This window comes from Myotis lucifugus, unplaced genomic scaffold, assembly GCF_000147115.1.
Source record: "Myotis lucifugus unplaced genomic scaffold, Myoluc2.0 scaffold_99, whole genome shotgun sequence".
NCBI lineage: Eukaryota > Metazoa > Chordata > Mammalia > Chiroptera > Vespertilionidae > Myotis > Myotis lucifugus.
Genome location: NW_005871147.1, coordinates 4,200,687 through 4,222,456, shown reverse-complemented (window position 1 = coordinate 4,222,456; position 21,770 = coordinate 4,200,687). Strand labels below are relative to the sequence as shown.

Sequence of the window (21,770 nt, the reverse complement as noted above, 5' to 3'; positions counted from 1 at the left end):
CAAGTTAGATGGCCAGAGAAATCTGTCCCGTGAGAAGTGCACAAGAGTGTGAGGGGTTAGCCAGGAAAAGAGTATTCAATAATTTTTCCTGCATTTTGATGTTTTTCAGGCAATCTTAAAGACATTTTCAGTCAAAGCTTTTCAGGGTAGGGATGTTTTAATTAACTTCTACATGGCTTCAAGGCAAGTCTATTCTTGTGAAAAATAAGATGGTCTCTTGAGATTTCAGAGTTTATGATAAATAAGCTTGTTCTTTATAACTATTTCCCCCCCTTTCTATGATTCAGAAAAGCTCTCAGAAATCTCTCAAGCTGGCTGGGGGAGACACAGGGACATAAAGGGTGCAGAAGCCTTCAATCAGGCTTTACTATACCATCTGGCACAAAATAAGCACTCAGTACGTATCTGAATGAATGAATGAGCTACCTTTAACCTAAGGGAGAACCTCTTTTTCCATGAGTCCTGCATATTTAGGAAGCCCTGAAGGAGGAGGTCTCCCTCAGGTGCTTTAGTTGAGAGAGTTCAACAGCCACTGCCTTGTGAACTGTGGGGAACCCACAAGAAAAACAGCCTCCAACCCAATTCTGGCACTGCTAATGCCTACCTGGTGCTTATTGACGATCTATTTTTCCCCTTTCTTTGCTCTAGTGCAGTGGTTCTCAACCTCCTAATGCCGCGACCCTTTAATACAGTTCCTCATGTTGTGGTGACCCCCAACCATAAAATTATTTTTGTTGCTACTTCATAACTGTAATTTTGCTACTGTTATGAATCGTAATGGAAATATCTGATATGCAGGATGTATTTAGGCGACCCCTGTGAAAGGGTCGTTCGACCCCCAAAGGGGTTGCGACCCACAGGTTGAGAACCGCTGCTCTAGTGAGTCATTGTATGAATTTAAAATAATATAGAACCATGCATGTCATTCATTCATTTGTTCATTAATATAACATTTATTAACCACCTATAGTGTGTCAGGCAGTGTGGATACAAAAAAAAAGTGATCTCTATTCTCGAAATCTATATCATTATGGAAGACAAATAATTAGTTTCTCTGTAGTATTATGATTCTGCCATCATAAAATAAGGACAGGGCTCTAAGAGAACAGACTATCTGGGATCAGAGTTTGTTTTCCAAGAGAAGCTCTTTTGATGGCCTCTAGTGAAAAGTGTGTGATATATTAAGTATGTACATATTTTCATGAACTTATAAAACATATACTTTACCAATTTTTAATTATGTGCATTATAGTAGAAAATGGGATTAATAGAGCTGATTATTCAGAGCCTTCTAGTGCTATCCATTACTCTCAACCTCTTACTTTGGCACATCATTTATTCTTTCTGACAATAGGGAGCAAGGTTGACTGGCATGAGTTTCATTCTGTTTCACTTTCTATGTATAATCTTTGTGGTATCAGCTGTAATGAACACTCATGTCAGGTAGTTATTTGTGGGGAGAAGAGGTATGGGTAATCCATTACATGTCAATTGATATCCAATGTGTAGTGTAAGGGAGAAGTATACATTTTAAATTCACCTTTATTGATATGTTTTATGTGTACAGCTCAGTTCATCCTATATAATAAAAGGCTAATATGCAAATCAACCAAACAGCAGAACAACTGGTCGCTATGACGTGCACTAACCACCTGGGGGCAGATGCTCAACACAGGAGCTACCCCTTGGTGGTCAGTGCGCTCTCACAGGGGGAGCACCACTCAGCCAGAAGCCGGGCTCACAACTGGCAAGCACAGTGATGGTGTTGGGAGCCTCTCCCGCCTCCACAGCAGTGCAAAGGATGTCTGACTGCCGGCTTAAGCCCGCTCCCTGCAGAGAGCGGGCCTAAGCCGTCAGTCGGACATCCTCCGAGGGCTCCCAGACTGTGAGAGGGCACAGGCTGGCTGAGGGACCACCCCCAAGTGCACGAATTTCATGCACTGGGCTCTCTAGTTCTGAAATAATAGACATTAATTACTATTTCTATCTCTCACATTCCTAAGACATTGCTAATTCTACCTCCCACCTGGTGACTTTCACCATTGGTCATTTGGAAGAGGGCTGGGAACTCCATTTTGTGCGGTTTTGAGCACCCAAGACAAGTTTTGCCCCAAATAGGTCCTTTTTGACAAGTCGGCAGAATTCACTTGTTCCTCTGATCTAAGGAACTAAGGATTCACTGAGCTGAATTATACCCATGGTTTTTAGATAAGCGGTTAATTCTCTTCTTATGCCTGTACAGCAGGTTCACAAATCTAATCATTAATAGTAGACTTAAGCTTATATATATTAGGCCTGAATAGATATGTGGATAGATACACATACCCTTACACACTAATCTCCATTTCTGTTCACTGAATTGGGAATCTGGATTTTGTGTATTCATGCATAAAGTGCCTAGTTTAGTGTCATATAACCTCTGTTACACAATAAATGTTAATTGAATAGAAATAATGGCATTCCTTATAAATATTGATAAACAAATAAAACTAAATGTATGGAGTATGAAGTATTCTTGTAGAAATATTTGAGTTAAAATGATTAAAAGTTCGTGTGGTGATTTCATTATGTGACAGTGTAAGTATTGCAGGAGCTAGTCACTAGTTGTAGACATGGTGTTCTGGGGGAATATATATATGTGTGTGTGTGTACATATTATATAGATGCATATATCATTTAATAAAATATACATTTTACTACAGACTATGTCTTTTAAGCTAATAAGAATTATCTAGCTACATGGATGGGTGAAATTCACTTGTAACAGAAATCTTTGAAGCCTTTCTGTGGCTAATAATACTTATGAGGCACCTTCTAGTCAAATAGACTGAAGCATAAATGATACAGCACAGCCTGACCTGGCCTTCTACCATTGGGGAAAGAATAGAAGTCTCTTTAGTGCATTGCTGTTTCTCAACTTAAATACTAGAGCACTGCTCAGACTGGCGTTAGTTGACATATACTTCATTTCTGAATATGTGGGATTCAAATCACTTTAGAAGGAAAGCATTGTCAGTCTGTCTCTGAAATATGAAATTTACACTGTGCTTTCCTATTGATTTCAACAAATCCAAAAGTGAAAGCAGCCAGTGGTGTACAGTTGGCTACATACCAGTTTTGTAGTTGGTTAATTTGTAGAGAGGTGAGAGCACCATGTACTCGATGTTAAGAAGCATATCCGAGCTACTCAACCCACCAAAAATGTGTTTCAAGAAATAACTTTTATTTAAAAAAGCCCTTCTAGGCTGCTCTCTGATGTTTTTCTCTGTCTCAACGCCTCATGCCATCCTCTTTTTCCTGCAGATCATGTTTCAGGCATATGGAGACAAACAGGGACCACTGCATGGAATGTTAATCAACACTCCCTATGTGACCAAAGACCTGCTTCAATCAAAGAGGTTCCAGGCACAGTCCTTAGGGACAACATACATATATGATATCCCAGAGATGTTTCGACAGGTAACGGTGGCTAACTGGGAGGCTCTGACCTATTCCAAAGAGGCAAGGTTTTCTTGACTCTCCATCAGATGCAGCTTAGACTGGAATGATGCACTCCTAAAGGGCAGGAAATATCTTGACACTATTCTCATTTTTATTTTATTTGGGGTTTGGTGACTGCCAACTTAGATTTGGGGTGGTTCTTTGTGAATTAACAGGAGAAATAGTGAGGATCGGAACCTCTATTGAGTAGATGAGAGTAAACTGAGACTGCATGCCTGTGATGGTAGTTTATAATGACCTGTGTGAGGAGTTATGTTCAGGTCTATATTTCCTAAGCCTGTATTCAAATTATGGATATTAAAGAGGTTGGAAACTCTAGTTCTCATTTTTCTGTTTTCCAAGATAACCCAAGTCTCTCTAGCTAATTGCCTAGATTAATATGATGAGAATCAATATAGATAACATATACAAATATATGATATAGAGTTCATGGTACACAGTTTAAAGTATCAGTTCTTTTTTTTTTTTTAATATATATATTTTATTGATTTTCCACAGAGAGGAAGGGAGAGAGATAGAGAGTTAGAAACATCGATGAGAGAGAAACATCGATCAGTTGCCTCCTGCACATCTCCCACTGGGGATGTGCCCGCAACCCAGGTACATGCCCCTGACCGGAACCGAACCCGGGACCCTTCAGTCCACAGGCCGATGCTCCATCCACTGAGCCAAACCAGTTTCGGCAAAGTATCAGTTCTTTTGTGGGAGATTTATTATAGCTGAATAAAAACTAGCATGAGAAAATATATTATGAATCTTATCCTCTATATCAGCGGTTCTCAACCTGTGGGTCGCGACCCCTTTGGGGATCGAACAACCCTTTCACAGGGGTCACCTAAGACCATCGGAAAACACATATATAATTACATATTGTTTTGTGATTAATCACTATGCTTTAATTGTGTTCAATTTGTAACAATGAAAATACATCCTGCATATCAGATATTTACATTACGATTCATAACAGTAGCAAAATTACAGTTAAGAAGTAGCAACGAAAATAATTTTATGGTTGGGGGTCACCACAACATGAGGAACTGTATTAAAGGGTCACGGCATTAGGAAGGTTGAGAACCACTGCTCTATATGAAAATAAATTCCTTTGATCTGTATGGTGAATCATCTCTGTGCTGCAGATTTTTCTTCCATCAATAGAAGGCAAGAAAAGTATATTACCAGCAAAAAATGCAGCAGATAAAAAATAAGGTGTCAAAAGAATACTGAATTTGTCCTTTAAAAAAATCTATGAATAAAGGATTTTTCCAAATTTCCTAGTTAATACCACCAGTATTACCATATTTAAGTTTTACTAAGGTAATATATGTGGCCTTGGTATATAGTCTATCTGTAATTCCTGTATTATTCACAAATACAAGAGATTTCCTTATGTAACTACTTATTTACAAGTTCTGTCTGTTGAAATGTAGCTACCATCATTCAGTATCACTGGCATTGTTAGTCTAAAAGTTGAGTGTTGGTTCTCTTTCCCCATGCCAATGCTATAAGTAGAAATCACATTCTATATAATTCTTCCTGTAGAATAGACATAAGCATAGTGATGAGGACATCTAAATATGAATGAGTCATATTGTCTTTAAATGTTGCTTTGAGGTAAACAAAGAAACAACTAGTTCCCATTTCATGAGACACTTGTTTTGATAATAGGAAGTTGGAAATGGAAATCATGATGGTTTCTAAATGGGTAAGTGTAGCTATCTTTTTCTCATATTTGAGCAGAATTGACATGTGCATTTACAAATAGTCATACAACTACTGAGCAACACCGGCCAGGGCAATAACAAATATATTTTAACTGAGAATAACCAAATCTTTTCATTTTTATATATGTTGAAATTCTAATTGTCATTGATTAGTAAAACTTCTCTCCTCCACTAGTCCCTGATCAAACTCTGGGAGTCTATGTCCACTCAAGCATTTCTTCCATCACCCCCTCTGCCTTCTGACATACTGACCTACACTGAGCTCGTGTTGGATGATCAAGGTCAACTGGTCCACATGAACAGGCTACCAGGAGGAAATGAGGCAAGTAGTTGAGTCCCCTTCCCCCCTTTCTTAGTTCAGTGCCCACCAGTATCAACTTTTCATGGGATGGTCATTAAATGGTGTTAATTCAGATCCAAGTAGTAGGCAGTCTTATTGGTAGAATTCTTTAGAGAGAGAACATTAACTGGTTATTACAGAATTATTGTTTAATTTTGTAGGTGTGATAATGATACTATTTTATTTAAAAATGATATTACAATTTTGTTTCCTTAAGTATTTTTCTATTAAATATACATACTAAAATAACTACAGATGAAATGATCTGATATATAGAATTTACTTCAAAATAATGGGAGGTGAATGTGGGAATATGGATGAAACAGGATTGGCCATGAGTTGTTAATGAAGCTAGATGATAGATACGAAATAGATTATTTTCTCACTTATTGTATATGTTTGAAATTTTTGACATTTTCTATAATAAGAGCATTTAAAGTACTGTTTTTTGTGTAATGTTTTTCTTTATTTGGATATCTATTTTATGCTCAGGTAATTTGATCTGATGCTATTGTGAGCATGGTAAATATATTCTTAAAGGGACTCATTCAGAACCAGGGGTTTCAACATAAAATAAAGTAATAGAGAACCCATTGCTTATAGTTATTCAAGAATGCATTTTCTAGCCTTGGAGACCTTTCTCCTATTGTGCACTAATAATAATGATATAAAGTCATATTCTGCCCAATACCCTATGTCCAGCAATGATAATAGTCATAAACCTAAAAAAAGATATGTTTTTATTTCAACCTTAGATAATAATCCTAGAAAAATCTCCTTCCTTAGAAGGAGTAATCTTTACCTGGTGTTCACCATAAACACAGGCTGGGTAGACCTTTGGAGATAATATGCAATTGTTTTCATTTTATGCAGTATATTATAAAAAATGTTCCTATACGTACAAGGTGTATGGCTGTTTCAGTAAGTCCACCAGAGGATGCCAAAGTAGATGATTTAGTATTAAGATGGATGCAATCAAGGACCAGATGGAGAGTATCAGACTTGTAGGAGTTCTTTTAATCTAACAACTTGAAATAGAAAAGACAAGAAGCTAGGGAGGAAGGATGCATAGAATTTTGACAAGAGTAGGTATATACTCATTAGCACACAAAGTTGAAGTAGACGTTTGTGCCGCTGTGTGTAGCATGTACTCAATGAGCCCCTCAAGAGCAGAGAAAAGCTTCATTGTGCTAGACTTAAATTCTTCTTCATTGAACAGTGTCGTCTTAAGAACAGAAGGCACCCTTGTGAACATGTAGCTGAGAAAAACGGTTTTAACTAATGTAATTAAAACACAAAACGAGATTTTTGTCCACGTACAAGCTAGCTGCAGTGCTATTTGAAACCTCTTGCCATGATCTTTCTCTCCTGCTTTCTCTCTGCTCTCATTCTGTGTTTGAGCGAATGGAGACTAGGGGAATAGTGAAGTCCCAGAGGGACAGAGCTCTGTTCTTGCTGAAATTACAAGCACAGAGCTGCCTGGGCATGAACATGTAGTGTTTACTCTGCCAGTATGAATACAAATAGTCTTATTATACCGGACTCTGTACCCAAAGACCACACACACACACACACACACGAATAAAAAAAATTAAAGGTTTGTTTTAACCCTTTTAAGACCCAGCAAACCTTGATGGAAAAGGGATGTCTTATACTATCACTGGAAATAGCAAAGTCAGTGTAGGAACCATGTTTACCTTTGCCCAATGCTTTAACAATCTTGAAATCTAATAGTAGTAAACATTTTTTTTTTCTTTTTGTCAGTTCTCACTTTCTTCTTCTATTCTTTTCCCTCCTTAGTTGCCTATTTTCTCTTTTCTTCAAATGATTGACTAGAATTGAGGCTGAGCATTAGCTCGCTATTTCTGAGTCTTTGAGCTCAGGAGGAGTGAGACCAATGTTCTTTTGTGAGCAGTTAGTGACTAATGCCTGGGATGGCTGGTGAAGTCAGTCAGTGGCCATAGCTAGATTATGGGGCACTGCATGACAGGAATGAGGTTGGGGTATCAGTATCAAATTCTGTTACCAATAGCTTGAACATACAATGGAGCATGTCCACTGAGAGACCAATCTAAAGATGAAGTTTCAGCAGTCAGAACTCTGAGGGACAGCTCTGCCTAAGAGAAGACGCACTGTCAATAGGATGTATTTCCTCATGCCAAGCCCAGTGTTATCAGGGCAAGTTGACTTTCAGCTATTGCAGTTTAATTTTCTTTGGCCAAAGAGACAAGTTTGTCATGAGCCTGGCACTCTACATTTTACCCAAGAATGATGTGAGGGGAAAGAAAAGAGCTCATGCTGATGAGAGTTGGAGCAAATCTGTCCTGTCCCACAGAGAATGGGCATCTGAACAGAGACTTGAGAAATTGTTTTATTAAAAGAGGAATAAAAAATTGACCTGTTAATGTCCTGAGAGCCAAGGCTCAATGTAAATGCATTGATGCTACATAGACATTAAATCATTATAATGTGGTGTTCTCTAAAGGTGACGGCTCTACCAGGTCATCATTGTGGGTGATATTGCATTACCGTGAAGGATTGGAGTTTCAGGGTTTAAATGCTACCACATGGATATAGGAATAAAAGTAAAACAAGAGATTCCTGCAGAGTTTCCCCAGGAATTGAGATGCGTTTCCCCATAATCAGAGGCAGAAAACCTACACTTATCAGACCATTGGCTATATGTGTGGCCAGTCTTCCTTATTTTTTTTTCCAGGACAGTAAATGGGTAAAATGGTGATGGGTCCAGGAGTTGGAACAATTCAGTTCCATTTAGTTTTAGGTAACTTGTTTGCCATTTGAGGAAGAATATTGGCTGTTTCAGCAGAGATGTGACCTGCATTTTGAACACTGTGCCCATGTTAAAAGCAGGAGAAACAGTTCTTTTCTGACGTGGTATTAGCTACGTTCTCCTTTCTATTTTCCTAGCTGTCCCTCCGCCATCAAGAAAGGTGTAACTGAAGGAATGCCACTATGCATGATGAAAGTTGTAGGAGAATACATTTTTCTCATTGTCAGATTTGAATGGCATTGCATTTAGTATGAATTTAGAGTAGGAATAAAAGAGATTCAGCCCGAATCTGCATTACTTGCAAATAGCTCCAAAGACGAGTTATCCAGAATTTTTTTTAATAGTTTCAAGATGAAAATTAAAGAAAATATGATTGCAGCATATACTAAACTAATTTCACTTCTAGCTGAGTTCATGATGCTACGGTGCTGGGCACTGTATGTAAATACACAGCTAGATGGATGTATGCTATTGAGCCTGGGTACAGATGCAGTGTAGCCAAACAACAGTTGTGCTCTTACCACATCTCACTTTTGGAGGAATTGTTTTCATTTTCCTGTTTGTTTGCTAACCTGTTTTGATCATTTGTTGGAAGCTGTAATTGCAGGTGGGAACATTTTGAGTAACAGTTCACAATTCAGTGTAGCCGCTTTTCGCACAGAATCCTGTTATTAAAAGGCTCAGACTAAGATCAAGCCAAGGCTATAATGGACTTGACAGAGAACAACTTAACTTTGCCTGATAGGACAAAGAAAACACTAGCCTTCTTGAGACTATGATTTGTTCTGAAATATTATTAGCATTCTTTAATTTTATTTTCATTAACAGCTCTGTGAACTAGATCACGAATCTCTAAATCAGGCAATGAGGAAAGGTATGAGAGAGATGCACCTTTTATAGTAATTTTAGTGAGGATAGGAATTACGATCCTGTTCTCCTTATTATATCAGAACTTGGCCTTTTTAACAATATGAACCCATCCATTCCCTCTCATCACTCCTGACATAATGAAAAACTGAGATGAGAAGAAGATGCTGTGTTTAGAAACAGTTAGGTACAAGATACATACTCCAAAAAAGATTGATCGTTAGATACTGAAATTTTTGCATAGTGTTACATTTTTTGGGGAGATAGGTATATTCCAAATTGAGTGCAATTTTATGTTCACTTGTGCACACACTACCACACTTAAATCATTATAGGGGTTCAAAGGCTTCATTTTTTCCGATGGGCACTAGGTGTCAGGGTTTTTCCTTCTCTGCAGCTTAGCATTCAGACAAGCCTCTTGATTTGCCTTGTTTGGTGAGGCAAATCCAGCAGTATACTCCCCCCCCCTCCCCGCCCCATTTTTTTTTTCAGTTGGATTGGTAGGCTTTGCCTCATGTTCCTACAATATGCAATTGCATTTTTAACTCTTTGGGGTGGAAATCTGTTGAATTTTACATCATGGCTGTACACGTTTTGATAGGAAACAATTTTTAGAAAGAGGATGATCGAGGGGGAAAAAAAGTAGTGTAAATTAAAGACTAGCTGCTATCATAACTGGTATCTTGGTTTTAGTTCCGTTTTATATTCTTAGAGGTGAACTGTTGGGGATCAGGAATTCTAGAACTGCTCAGCCTTGCCCATATGTAATTGTTGACCATGTGCTGATGTCCAGTCTCTTTAATATTTTACTATAAAATATTTCAAACATACAGAAGAATATGGAGAGTGTTATGACAAATACCTGTACATACCTGACCAGCTTAAACAAATCTTACCATTTTGACACTGTTCCTTACTTACATGTTGCTATGATCCTTTGGAATCTCTAATTTGAGTATAAAATAAATTAGCCGTTGGGTAGGGAAAGGATGTTTGGTAAGCTTACATAAACCTAAAAGATTGGAAGAAATAGATTCATCTTGACAGTTCTAGGCTGGACTTCTTAACACAGAGGACCTCTTATTTTAGAAAAACCACCATTACCCTCTGTCTTAATTCACTTGGTTGACATTTTCCATACTCTCAAAGGAATTGCTTTGGGTTATCCTGGATTCAAATGCTATTGGAACCCATTATGTTTAGAAATTCTGGCTGCAGAGAGTATGTATATGTGTGTGGGCTTGAATAAGGAAAGTGTTGACCATTTCTCTTGCGCACAGAACTCAAATATTTTTCTAGTTTAACATTAGACTTTTGTGTATTGTTTTACTCTATTTAACCTCAGAATAGCTCAGTGAATGTGAACCTCATTTGGATGAATTTTTACTGTGCTTTCGTTTCATTCTTTTGAAATCAGTTTACCTTTTCATGCTGGGTGTGGAAATTGAGTCCATGTCAGTCTTTTAGATATATGTTGGGAAAGAGGCATGTTTGTATTGTAGTGTGCCGAAGGTGAACTCTGAAATAGACCTGATAAAAGTGGTTCTTAAAAAACAGGACCGTGGTCTGTGCACTGATTGTTCAAGTTATACAAAGAGACTAATGGTCCTTGCTACCAATCTTTCCCTGAAGATGGGAAAATGTACCTAGTAAGATAGAAATTTCAAGTATAGTAAGAGACATATTATGGAATATGTGGTAAGATAGTTTTATTTAAAATTATGCTTTCTGCCCTAACCGGTTTGGCTCAGTGGATAGAGTGTCGGCCTGCGGACTGAAGGGTCCCAGGTTCGATTCTGGTCAAGGGCATGTACCTGGGTTGCGGGCACATCCCCAGTGGGGGCTGTGCAAGAGGCAGCTGAATCGATGTATCGATGTTTCTAACTCTCTATCCCTCTTCCTCTCCCTTCCTCTCTGTAAAAAATCAATAAAATTTATTAAAAAAATAAATAAATAAAATAAAATTATGCTTTCTCTTTTCTGTTACCCTCGTTCTAAGTGAGCACATTTGGTTATGTCTAAAATGTTTCTTTTTGTCTGAAATGATCCTCAGAACCAAAGTTGAGTCCCTCATTAGAGAAACATTAAGGCTGATTTTGAAACATTGCTCTTCCTGCCATGGAATTACTTTTAATGAATTTCTAACACAGTTCTTTGGGGATGCATATACTTTCCTTAGAATTCCTTCGGAATGACTATTATTGGTGTTGGAGATTGCTCATCAGGTTGATTAGTTGAGTTTGACTCATTCCATTAGTAGCAAACCAAGGCCCAATGAACTTGACTGGCTTTGAAAAATCCTAATGGCTTTGAAAAATCCTAATGCAGCATACGTGGAGGGCTCCCCAGTTCCTTTCAAAAGTACGTCCTCGAGATAGCCTTTCAACAAGAGAATGTACTTGCCAGTATTTTCATACATCTCAAATTCTAGGATTTTACGGGAAAAGGATGTGATAGGGTACCCTATGTCAAGAAACTTTACCCAATTCCAGTCAGAGGCAATAATGAACATCAGGACAGCAACAGATGACACCAGAGGATGAGGTGTAGCGTTGAGCATCAGAGTTCAACATTCGTTTATGTGACTAATGAGCAAGGCTTCTGCAACTGTCGTAGGCCAAGTTGGTTAATTGCCATATCAACCAGTTACTCCTATGCCCCATTTCTCAAATATCACTGGCTAGTTTGTGCTCCATTGCATGCTTTTGTAAAAATTGGTAGATTTATGAAAGCATTGTGTGCATGTGTATAAAATTAATGTGGTTTAAGTATATAAATATTACAGAAAGAAATAATTCCCCTGTTCAAAATTATTGTTTCTAATATTTGGTAACATTTTTTAAGTTATCTCTGGGATAAAAAATACTTTGCTCTAAAAATGATATTTTTTCTTATCCTTTTATCGGTTTTTAGAAAGGTTGAGGTAAGTTTGTTCAGCCATTTTTAAATTATTCAAGCATGTAAGAAGGTTTTTTTCAGCTGTTAAGAAAATTGTTTTCAGCTCTTTTATGTGATCATACAAACTAGGCAATGGAACATGCTCTCCAGCAGGTAATAAAATATGGAAAGGCATTGACATTTTTTCACCATGGTTTTTCTCAGCACAAATTAAGTCAAATATTACATTGCTGTATGGTTTTAAAATACACATTTTTAACACCTGCACAGTATTTTTTAATATTTCATTAAGTATGTTTTTTTTCATGAGATTCTAACATGAGTTTAAAATTATAATTATTTTTGATAGTATCTAATTAAAGTGAAGATCTAATATTCCATACAGGATATAAAAGGGAGGAAAAGTAACATTTTATTATGTGTCTGTAAAGGAACTCAAGTTTAGATTCCTTCTCTCTGGTCTTAGTTTTTTCTCCTTTATGATGCAAATGATGCTTAGGTCCAATTCAGCTCTAACATTCTAGGAGTCTATTTCTTTTTTGATTTTTTAAATTGAATTTATTGGGTGACATTGGTTAATAAAATTATATAGGTTTCAGTGGTACAATTCTATAATACATCACCTGCATATTGTATTATGTGTTCACCACCCCAAGTCAAGTCTCCTATCACCATTTATCCCCCCTTACTCTCTCCTACCTCCCCCCAGTTTCCTTTCCCTCTGGTAATCGTCATGCCATTCTAGGAGTCTTTGTATGCTGCTCCAGGGCCTTGCAGGATAGTTATCTTTCTGGCAGTAGCAGTAGTAGAACAATAGCTGCTGGAGGCTTTGCCAGAAAAACTCAACTTTTAGACTTTTAGCATGAAAAGTAAAGCTGCAACATCTTAGCCACAGTCTAACCTTTATATTATTACAACTGAACCTAAAATGAGGAGATAGATATAAGAAAGACAATCGTGGCAAAGACATGCTATTCCCTTTCTGCTTCCCACAGCATAGCTAAAGTTGATGGATGCTGCTTATATCCTTAAAAACAAAATCCTATCTTGTTTTGTCCCTTAGCTTTCTCTTCAGATTTCTTTTATTGAGCTTAATATTGTTTTATTTTGTAGTAACGGCCGCTTTGGAAAGTGCGTGAATGTGTGTATGTGTACGTGTGTGTATGTGTGCATTTGCACGTTCTATTCACACTGATAGTACAATTAATGTTGATATCAATTTTGGTGTTAACTTTGGGTCATAATTAGTGTTGACACTTCGTGTCAGACTAATGGCATTTATGGGCACCATCAGAATAAATGTTAATATTATCATGTTTTTAGTATCTGTTATAGTAACATTAAACCAAGGTCCTCCCAGGAGAAAAAATACATATATGGATAGATAGATAATGTCTTTCTATACGCTGGTGTTACTCAGTAAGAAAATGACATCTCAGGGCAGAATCCTAATCACTGTTTGGAGCATCAGAAATAATGATCACCTCTGATCGGAGGTTGTGAATAATTCATTCGGTTTGATTTTCACGTCCTGTCCAGTGATACTTTTCAAACCAAATGTGTTTCTACAGGAAAATAATGGTCCCACTTCTTATGGAAATACTGTGGCACAAATCATTTTGCCCACATAAAAACAGTTAAATAAGACTGTTGTCTTCTGCTTTCTCCTCCCTGTTCCCTCCTCCCTCACTTGGCTCGTGTTTATTCCAGAATCAGACGGTGGCCAAAGAAATATTTTCTTCCTTAGAAATTGTAAAAGGAAAACAAATATTTATTTCGGTTTTTCCTTAGCTTATTCACAGTAACCCTTTTGGTCTGTATCCCTTTTTTGCTTTAAGCTAATTAGTTTAGGTTGATAACCCTAACCTTAAGAAACTTGCTAATTGCTGAGAACATTCTATTATAAAAAATCATCTGAAATAAAGTATTTTCCCAATGATTTATGGCTATATTAATGAAAACATAATTGGCAGTAGTGGCTAGAACCACTTGGTTAGTCAGTGCCTCAGCGAGGCAGCAGTCAGGGAAAGAAGTTGCTGACACCGCCAGGACCAAGAGCCTGAGTCTGAAGCTCATTCTGCACCATGCACTCACTCTCCCTTACAGCCTCTTGTGGCTACATGTTGCCCTTTTGTTGCTTCCTTAGCCCTTAGTCCTGAAGTGGCCTTTTCACTAGGTTTCACCTGCATAAAAATGTGCAAGGGAGAGAGGAGCCACAACAAGGGGATTCAGTGATGGAATATCTTTTTGGTTATTATTTTTCGGTTAATATACAAGGCAATTTGGGCTTAGGTAAAATCAGTGAGTGTCATATTCCTAATCACATTGTCACACTTCGTGTATGCTTTTATAGTGATTGCACAATTTCCAGTATCAGATCTCCATTATGTATATACTAGGGGCCCAGTGCATGAATTCGTGCACCTTGAAAGGAACTGTGTCATGAGGCTGTGGTGGGCATAGGGGCGGGTCTCGGCCCATCCTTCACACCCCGGCCCGGCCCCTCCTGCCACGGCCCTCAGTCCCCTGTCTGCCGGCAGCCCCGCTCCCGCTGCTCCCACACACTGACGGCGCAGGCCCTGCTTGCACCTGCTGATGGTGTGGAGTGATTGGGGCCAGAGCCAGCAGCGGGTGCAAGTGGGGCTGTCACCGGCAGCAGGTGCCAGCGGCAGCTGCGGCCCCAATCGCCCCTCAGGAGCAGGGGAGGTGGAGAAGCCCTGAGGGGCAATCGGGGCCTACAGCCACTGCTTGCACCCGCTGACGGTGACGGTGCCAAGTGATCGCCCGCTGATGGTGACGGTGCCAAGTGATCGGGGCCAGCAGTGGGTGCAAATGCCAGGCGGGACTGCAGCATGCGTGAGCAAAGATGACAGCGAGCGGCACCCTGCCTTGGTCTGGTGCCCCCACTCACCTGCTCCACCATCCTGCTGCGGCCAACGCCTGCCATGTTCCGACCTCTGCTGCCTGCTGCCAATGCCCGCCATGTTCCACACATGCCCCATGGTGGTCAGCACACATCATAGTGTGACCGGTTGTTCGCTTGTTCCGCCGTTTGGTCTATTTGCATATTAGCCTTTTATTACAGACCCCTCTATATAAAGTAATTTGAGAAACTTAGTGTCCTAATTAAATGGGGGGTGGGGGGATATGACTGTCTTTTGAAGTAATGACCCCATCCGCTGAGACAAAGCTATTCTTAGATGGAATATTTGGAACCATTTCTCCTGAATATTGTGACCCTTTTTCTCTCTCTCTACATCTAACAAGGGAAGGAGGAAGCATTTTCAACCTAGTTTTCATCATCAGACAGGAAGTATTTTGCATTCAGAAACCATTTGAGTATCAAATTCCGTTTTGTCAAGTGATTAGTTAGTTGAGTTTGGTAGAGAATAATTTAAAAACACAAATTTGGAAACGGCTGTGGTGCTTCTGCATTTGAGGAGAGCAGTTGCTGCTTTCAAATCGAAGCCCTCTTTCAGTGACTGCGCATCACAACGTGGATCATTGTGTTCCTGTCTGTGCAGCTGTTACAGGCCTGCAGCTGTGGGCACCATGTGTTCCTCCCTGGTCTGCTGGAAGAAATAGGGGAATGGGTGGATGGATACCTTGCCTGCCTATCAGTGCATACGTCCCTTTATGTACATATGTTTGTAAAGCTCTTTAGCCCCCTTCAAGATGAAAGGCTCTGTATAAATAGAAGCTTTCGATTTTAGTGCATGTTTGTAATACATGTGGTACAGTCCTAAATATGTATTTAGCTGATAGGCACTGTTCTTGTCTGGTGTACAAATATTGACTTTAAAGCATAAATATGTATTTAACCATCAGACCAGAAAAACACTGAAGCAGTTACTTCTCAGGTAGAGATATTAATATTGTATAAACCTATATATACACATATGTTTACATTCTACCACATCACGATAGAACATTTCCTTTTTTAAAAAGTGGATGATAGTCCCAGCAAACCAAGACAATTCCTGATATTTTTCTCCCGTTGAGGCGAGTCTTGGTTTTTAATTTTCATGTTTATATCTGTCATTATAAAATATGATCTGTGTTGTAGTATGGCTAAAATTTAGAGTCAGTTCTTATAAAATACGAAACTCCATTAGTTTGGTGAGATTTTTTTCCTCTTAAAATTTTTTTTAAATGATGGAAATGTTTAAACGTATACTAGAGATAATAATATAAATTCCCATGTACCTGTCACCCAGTGGAGGTACTTGGTATCCTTTTTCAACTACTTTTTTGTTTTATAAAATGTTTAAGTTATCACTGCAATGCAAACATATTAAAGAAAATTTGGATAATGGGAAAAAACACACACAATCCCATCATCCTAAAATAACTATCATCTCATTTTGCTATGTCCTTTATTTCTGTTTCCCACCCCCACCCCCACCCCCAAAAGTTAGTGTTGTAATATTTACTGTGCATTTACTATGTGCCAGGTACTGTTCTGAGGTTTACCGTGTGTTTAATCCTCACAAACTTACAGAGTAGGTTATTATTCCCCCGTTTTACTGATAAGGAAACTGAGATGCTTAGAAGGTAGTAACTTGCCTAAGGTTATGTGGAAAGAAAAGTGACTGACTCTCTATTCTGGCAGAGTCGGATTCTATTAGATTTATGGTCTCCAAATCCGGCTTCTGAGACTGTGCCCTTTACCATCACACTATTTTGTTATTGCAGTATACATACAATTTTGTTATACCGCTTCCTCACATTTAGTATTACATCATGGGTATTTTTAAATGCTATTTATAGTCTTCATATTCATTATTTTATAAGGCAGTCCAGATCAATAGCTATGACCTCACTAGCCAATTTATTTCCCTTCAAAAAAGTTTTCACGATGACATTTATTATTTTAACTTTTTATCTTAAAATATTTTAATTTGTAAAAAAAGTTGCAAAGATAGTACAGAGAATGCCCATATACCCTTCAGCCAGCATCTCCTGATGTTTACATCTTATATAACCATGGTATAATTATAAAAACTAAGAAAGTAACATTGGTACAATACTATTAAATAAACTACAAGCCTTGTTTTGGATTTCACTGGGTTTTTCTAGTAATGTCCTTTTTCTGTTCCAGGATCCAGTCCAGGAAACCATATTTTGCATTTAGTTTTCAATGACATGTATTTGTGTTATAGTTGATATTTATCTTTCCATAGTGTTTCAGCTAATTCATAACAGCTATAAGGAATGGTTAATTTTTCTGTGCCTTAGTTTTCTCATGGCAATAACAGCTGCTTTTGAGTTAATAATAGCTATTATTTGAGGATTTTTATAAGACAGTCTCTGTGCTAATCTAATGTGGTGTTCCTCGCAACAATCCCTCCAGAAAGATACTGTTATCCCCATTTTAAAATTGGAAAAATTCAGACTAGACCAAGTTAAGTGACTGGTCCAAGGTTTTACAGCTAGTATAAAGCTGAGATTTGAACCAATACAGGCTGACACACCCAACTTAAACCTTTAACTACCATCATATTGGTCAACATTTAGTATAGTATAGCATGTAATAGATGTTCAGTTAATAGTAGCTACTAGTATTCTTGATATTTAAAAAAATAAATAGTTGATTAATGTTTAGAACTGTTGTTCTGTGATCCCTAGAGATATGGACAATGTTCTAAGCCCTTGGTGTTGACTGTTTTCCAAGTATCATTTTAAAAATGAAATGACTGTGGAATGAACAAATATTTATTACTCCCATATTATGTGTAGAGACCCTGCTAGGCACTGGAGGATATGATATAATGGTTCAAACTGGCAAGCTCAAAGCAGTCCTAGGCAGTATATGATTAATTATCAAATAAATTCTCTACATGAAGGTCTTAGTAGGAGATCAGAGAAGAAAGGGGTCACTTTAGGCTAGGGGAAGCTTTACTAAGGAAATGGAATTTGAATGAACCTTTTTGAATGGGTAGATTTAGATAGGTTGAGAGGAGAGAAAGGAACAAAACTTTGTATGATGCTAATTCTAACAGTTTGTACATCAAACCTATAGGTATTATTAATTTTGTATATGGGGACACTGAGGCACAATGAAGTAATTTTCACAAGTCACACAGTTAATAAGTGATAAGGCCTAGGTGTGAATGCCAGTTTGTTTGACTTCAAAGCCAATGCTACCATTATACAACCTGTCATTTGATTAGCAATAATATCTAAATTTTAATGTAAAATGAGCAATAGATGCTTTCTTAGATGTTTATCTCTTCCATTAAGGAATCTCACTATGCTAAGACTGGGCTAACACTCTCCATTCTGTAAGGGTACAATTTTAAGGGAGAGGGGGACAGTCGATGAGGAATTAACTTTGGAAAGAGCATTGATAAAGAGTAGTGTGTTCTTGGTGCTGCTGGGTTGACACCTAATTAGAAGTCAATATTGCAGCATAATGACCTGGCCAGTTGCTGAACTGACTGCCTGAGTGACACAGAGTCCCCAGGTAATAACAAAAGATAAGAGTATTATTTGCCCGCCCAGTGCTACCTAGACACAATGTTTGCATTAGCATGCAAATGCTGAAGTAAATTCTTCAGGGCTTACATCTAAGCTGCTTCTGGCCTAGGTGGCTAAGGTTACTATATCACAAAATTTGGTGTAAAATGGGGTCTTTCTAACTACAAATGCATTTAGAGGAAATAGCTTTTCCTTCCTGAGTAACAAAAGAGATGTTGGGTTAGAGGGCCACGTGAGAAGGCAGGTAAAATATTTCTCCCCACACAGGCATTCTATTAACCAGCTTCTTAAAACCATGACCAAAATTACCCTGATATTTGGAGTTTCTCTGTACTATTTTTTTGGATTATCTGTTTCTCCTTCCTTTCTGTCCTTAATGAGCAGATAGACTAATATCTGATCTCAGAAGGTGATTGGATTTTTTTCTGTGTGTTATATCCATTTTTTGATTTGTATTTTGCCAATGGTATAATACTGTAAATAGCTTATATTCATCTGTAGTGCTTCATATATATATTTCTTAGTGCCGAGAATCACAAATAGCTGTGTGGGAAGCTTCAACCAGCCTGATTACGGTAGATGTGCAATTGGATTGAGGATTGTGTACTCAGAGCTTATGATCACTGGCCCGGTTGAGTCTGGGTGATGCATGTGGCTTTCCAGGGATGCTGCTATTTACATCTGTTAATGGTCCTTCTTGATGGCCGGCTCCCCAATGAGGTGAAATGCAGCAGCCTGGGGATGAGGGACCATGGCTGCAGATGTGGCTGGGCTCCATTAGGCACGACCAGGAATGCTCATCTGGTGGGCTTTTTGTTTGGGGGCGAGTACTGGGGGTGGGAAGGGAAAGAAGATAGAAAGAAATGGGAGGGGGGATGGAAAACATTTATCCAGGTATAGGGAAACAGACAGGCAGACATGAAAAACTGCAGCTGTAACTGGAATGTGAGTGAACAGAAAAGAAACGGAACTAGCGAATAAACAAGTAGTAGGATTGACTAGTTCTCATATAGAGGGAGATTAAAAGAGGAGAGGGCTGTGAGGATTTGGGAAGAGACATGTCACCCCTGCCTTTTAAGTCAATATCATTTATTTGTGTGGCTGGTCAGATGCTGCTGAACAGAGAGAGCAGAGATTTACATAGATCATAGTGCAGCAAGAGATTAGTTCCTTGCATCCTTTGGTTTTCTGGTTCTGGGAGAAAGTGACAAGAGGTGCTCACAAGAATGCGATGCTGAGCTATATTAAATTCTTGCAGAAATGGAACATACCTGAAGCAAGCCAGTGAAGAATGTTGCTGTTATTCCTATCAAATGCTAGAGGACAGTAAAAGGATGCAGAATCACAAAAGTTATGCAGTCCATGAGAGGTGATCCTTTTCCTGTCCTTCCATATGTTGGAGATTTCTAGGAAAGAATCTCCAAAAAAAAAAAAAAAAGAAGAAGAAGAAAGAAAAATGAACTAGTGTCTTAGTAGATAGCGTAGTAAGTTCAGGAGTTCTGGATTTAATTCCCAGCGCCATGGCATTCTTCCACAGGGATTCTGAGTACATTTTGGGTTTGGTTTCTTTTTTGTTTTGTTTTTTACTTCTTTGAGCAGGCCCAAAGATGGAATTGAGATAACTGAAGTACATAGGAAACCAGCTGTTTTCAACATGATCTAAAGAAATATGCTAGAATATGTGTTCTAGTTTGCCACAGGGAGCTTGGCTCTTTAGCAGTGTGTATGCACATCTACATGGTGGCTGTGTCTGATACTTTCAAGGGACCCGCAAAGAAAATCTGCATGTAAGAAGCTCGTATTTATTTGTTTGTTTTTTGCTTTTGCAGATTGGCATGGTGGCTTGGAAAATGACCCTTAAAAGTCCTGAGTATCCAGAAGGCCGAGATATCATTGTTATTGGCAATGACATCACATACCGAATTGGGTCCTTTGGGCCCCAGGAGGATTTGCTGTTTCTCAGAGCTTCTGAGCTTGCCAGGGCAGAGGGTATCCCACGCATCTATGTAGCAGCCAACAGCGGAGCAAGAATTGGATTGGCAGAAGAAATTCGTCACATGTTTCATGTGGCCTGGGTAGATCCTGAGGATCCTTACAAGGTACAAACTAAGGAAAAATAATACTTCAAGACACTATATGGTTATGCATATGTGTGTGTACATGTGTAGAGAGGTGGGGGAGAGGCAGAGGTTTAAATTTGAAAGCCAGTATTGATGGTGAACCATGTTGGAAACAGATTGTCTCTCAATACGTTCACCTGGTTTTTCCTCCATCTCTGAAGATATATTGCTGATTTTTTGGTTGAACACTATGTGAAATAGTAGGTATGTATTTAGCATGTGACATGCTAAACAAAAAATGTCTGTCTTTAAACTAGTCCACTGTGGCTTCTGGGACTTATGGTCAGTCATCAGCAACATCCCTTATATCCTCAGGTTCTTCTCTGATTATTCTCCAGTCCGTGTTCTACTTGAAACCTGCCTGTCCTTTAAATACACTGCTTCCTTTGTAGCCCTCTTAGGAACTGAGTGATTTCTCTGTTTTTGTATTCTCAAGCCTGGAAGGGGAACAGCATCTTCCTAGTGCCTCATTGCTATTTACAGACCCTTTTCCCTCCTTTCTCTCTGAAAACCTCTGTCTTTGTCATCAAACTGTGCCATATTGCCGCTGCTCATTATTATAGTGTTCCCCAACCTTAGTCACTCCCTCTCAACCTTTGCCTCTTTTAGTTGCTGGGACATCCTAGCCTCTCATTCCCATAATCTCAATTTCAAGCTTCCCTTTCTTTGCCACTCCTCCATCCTATCTTTGCAGCTCACTTTCTTTAGTACCCAAGTCCAACAATCCTTTGAACCCACCAGGACCTACAACTATTAATCCTACTACCTTTCATCTGTTACTCACTTCTTCCTTACATTCTCATTTTATTTCTATCCAGCTTAAATTCTAAGGTCAATCATAGGTTAATTATTATAATCACATTATAGGTACCACCTTTCCTACACCCTCAACTTTTTTGCTTCTGTCTTCATTCTGCTTACCCTGTGCCTTTACAACCCTTGTTTAAATCCAGCTCTCTCCACCTATTCCCATACCTGAACCCACTTAGCTGAACATTGATAGAGAAAAATACAAAGTGCTATTGACTGGTCTTTACATTCAAGTTTACCAA

The 21,770-nt window shown here is 38.6% G+C and overlaps 1 protein-coding gene across 7 annotated transcripts in view; it reads left to right on the top strand.

The window, feature by feature from the left end:
* ACACA (acetyl-CoA carboxylase alpha) overlaps positions 1 to 21,770 on the top strand; it is a 206,338-nt gene that overhangs the window by 117,162 nt on the left and 67,406 nt on the right. For all 7 annotated transcript variants that reach the window (XR_002830099.1, XR_002830098.1, XM_023756841.1 and 4 more), the window contains 3 exons: positions 3,304 to 3,459; positions 5,398 to 5,544; positions 20,428 to 20,697. Coding sequence is in view for 5 of the 7 variants with exons in the window: in XM_023756841.1 (XP_023612609.1) it covers positions 3,304 to 3,459; positions 5,398 to 5,544; positions 20,428 to 20,697 (573 nt within the window). In the remaining 2 variants the exon portion in view is untranslated. The remainder of the gene's footprint in view (positions 1 to 3,303; positions 3,460 to 5,397; positions 5,545 to 20,427; positions 20,698 to 21,770) is intronic.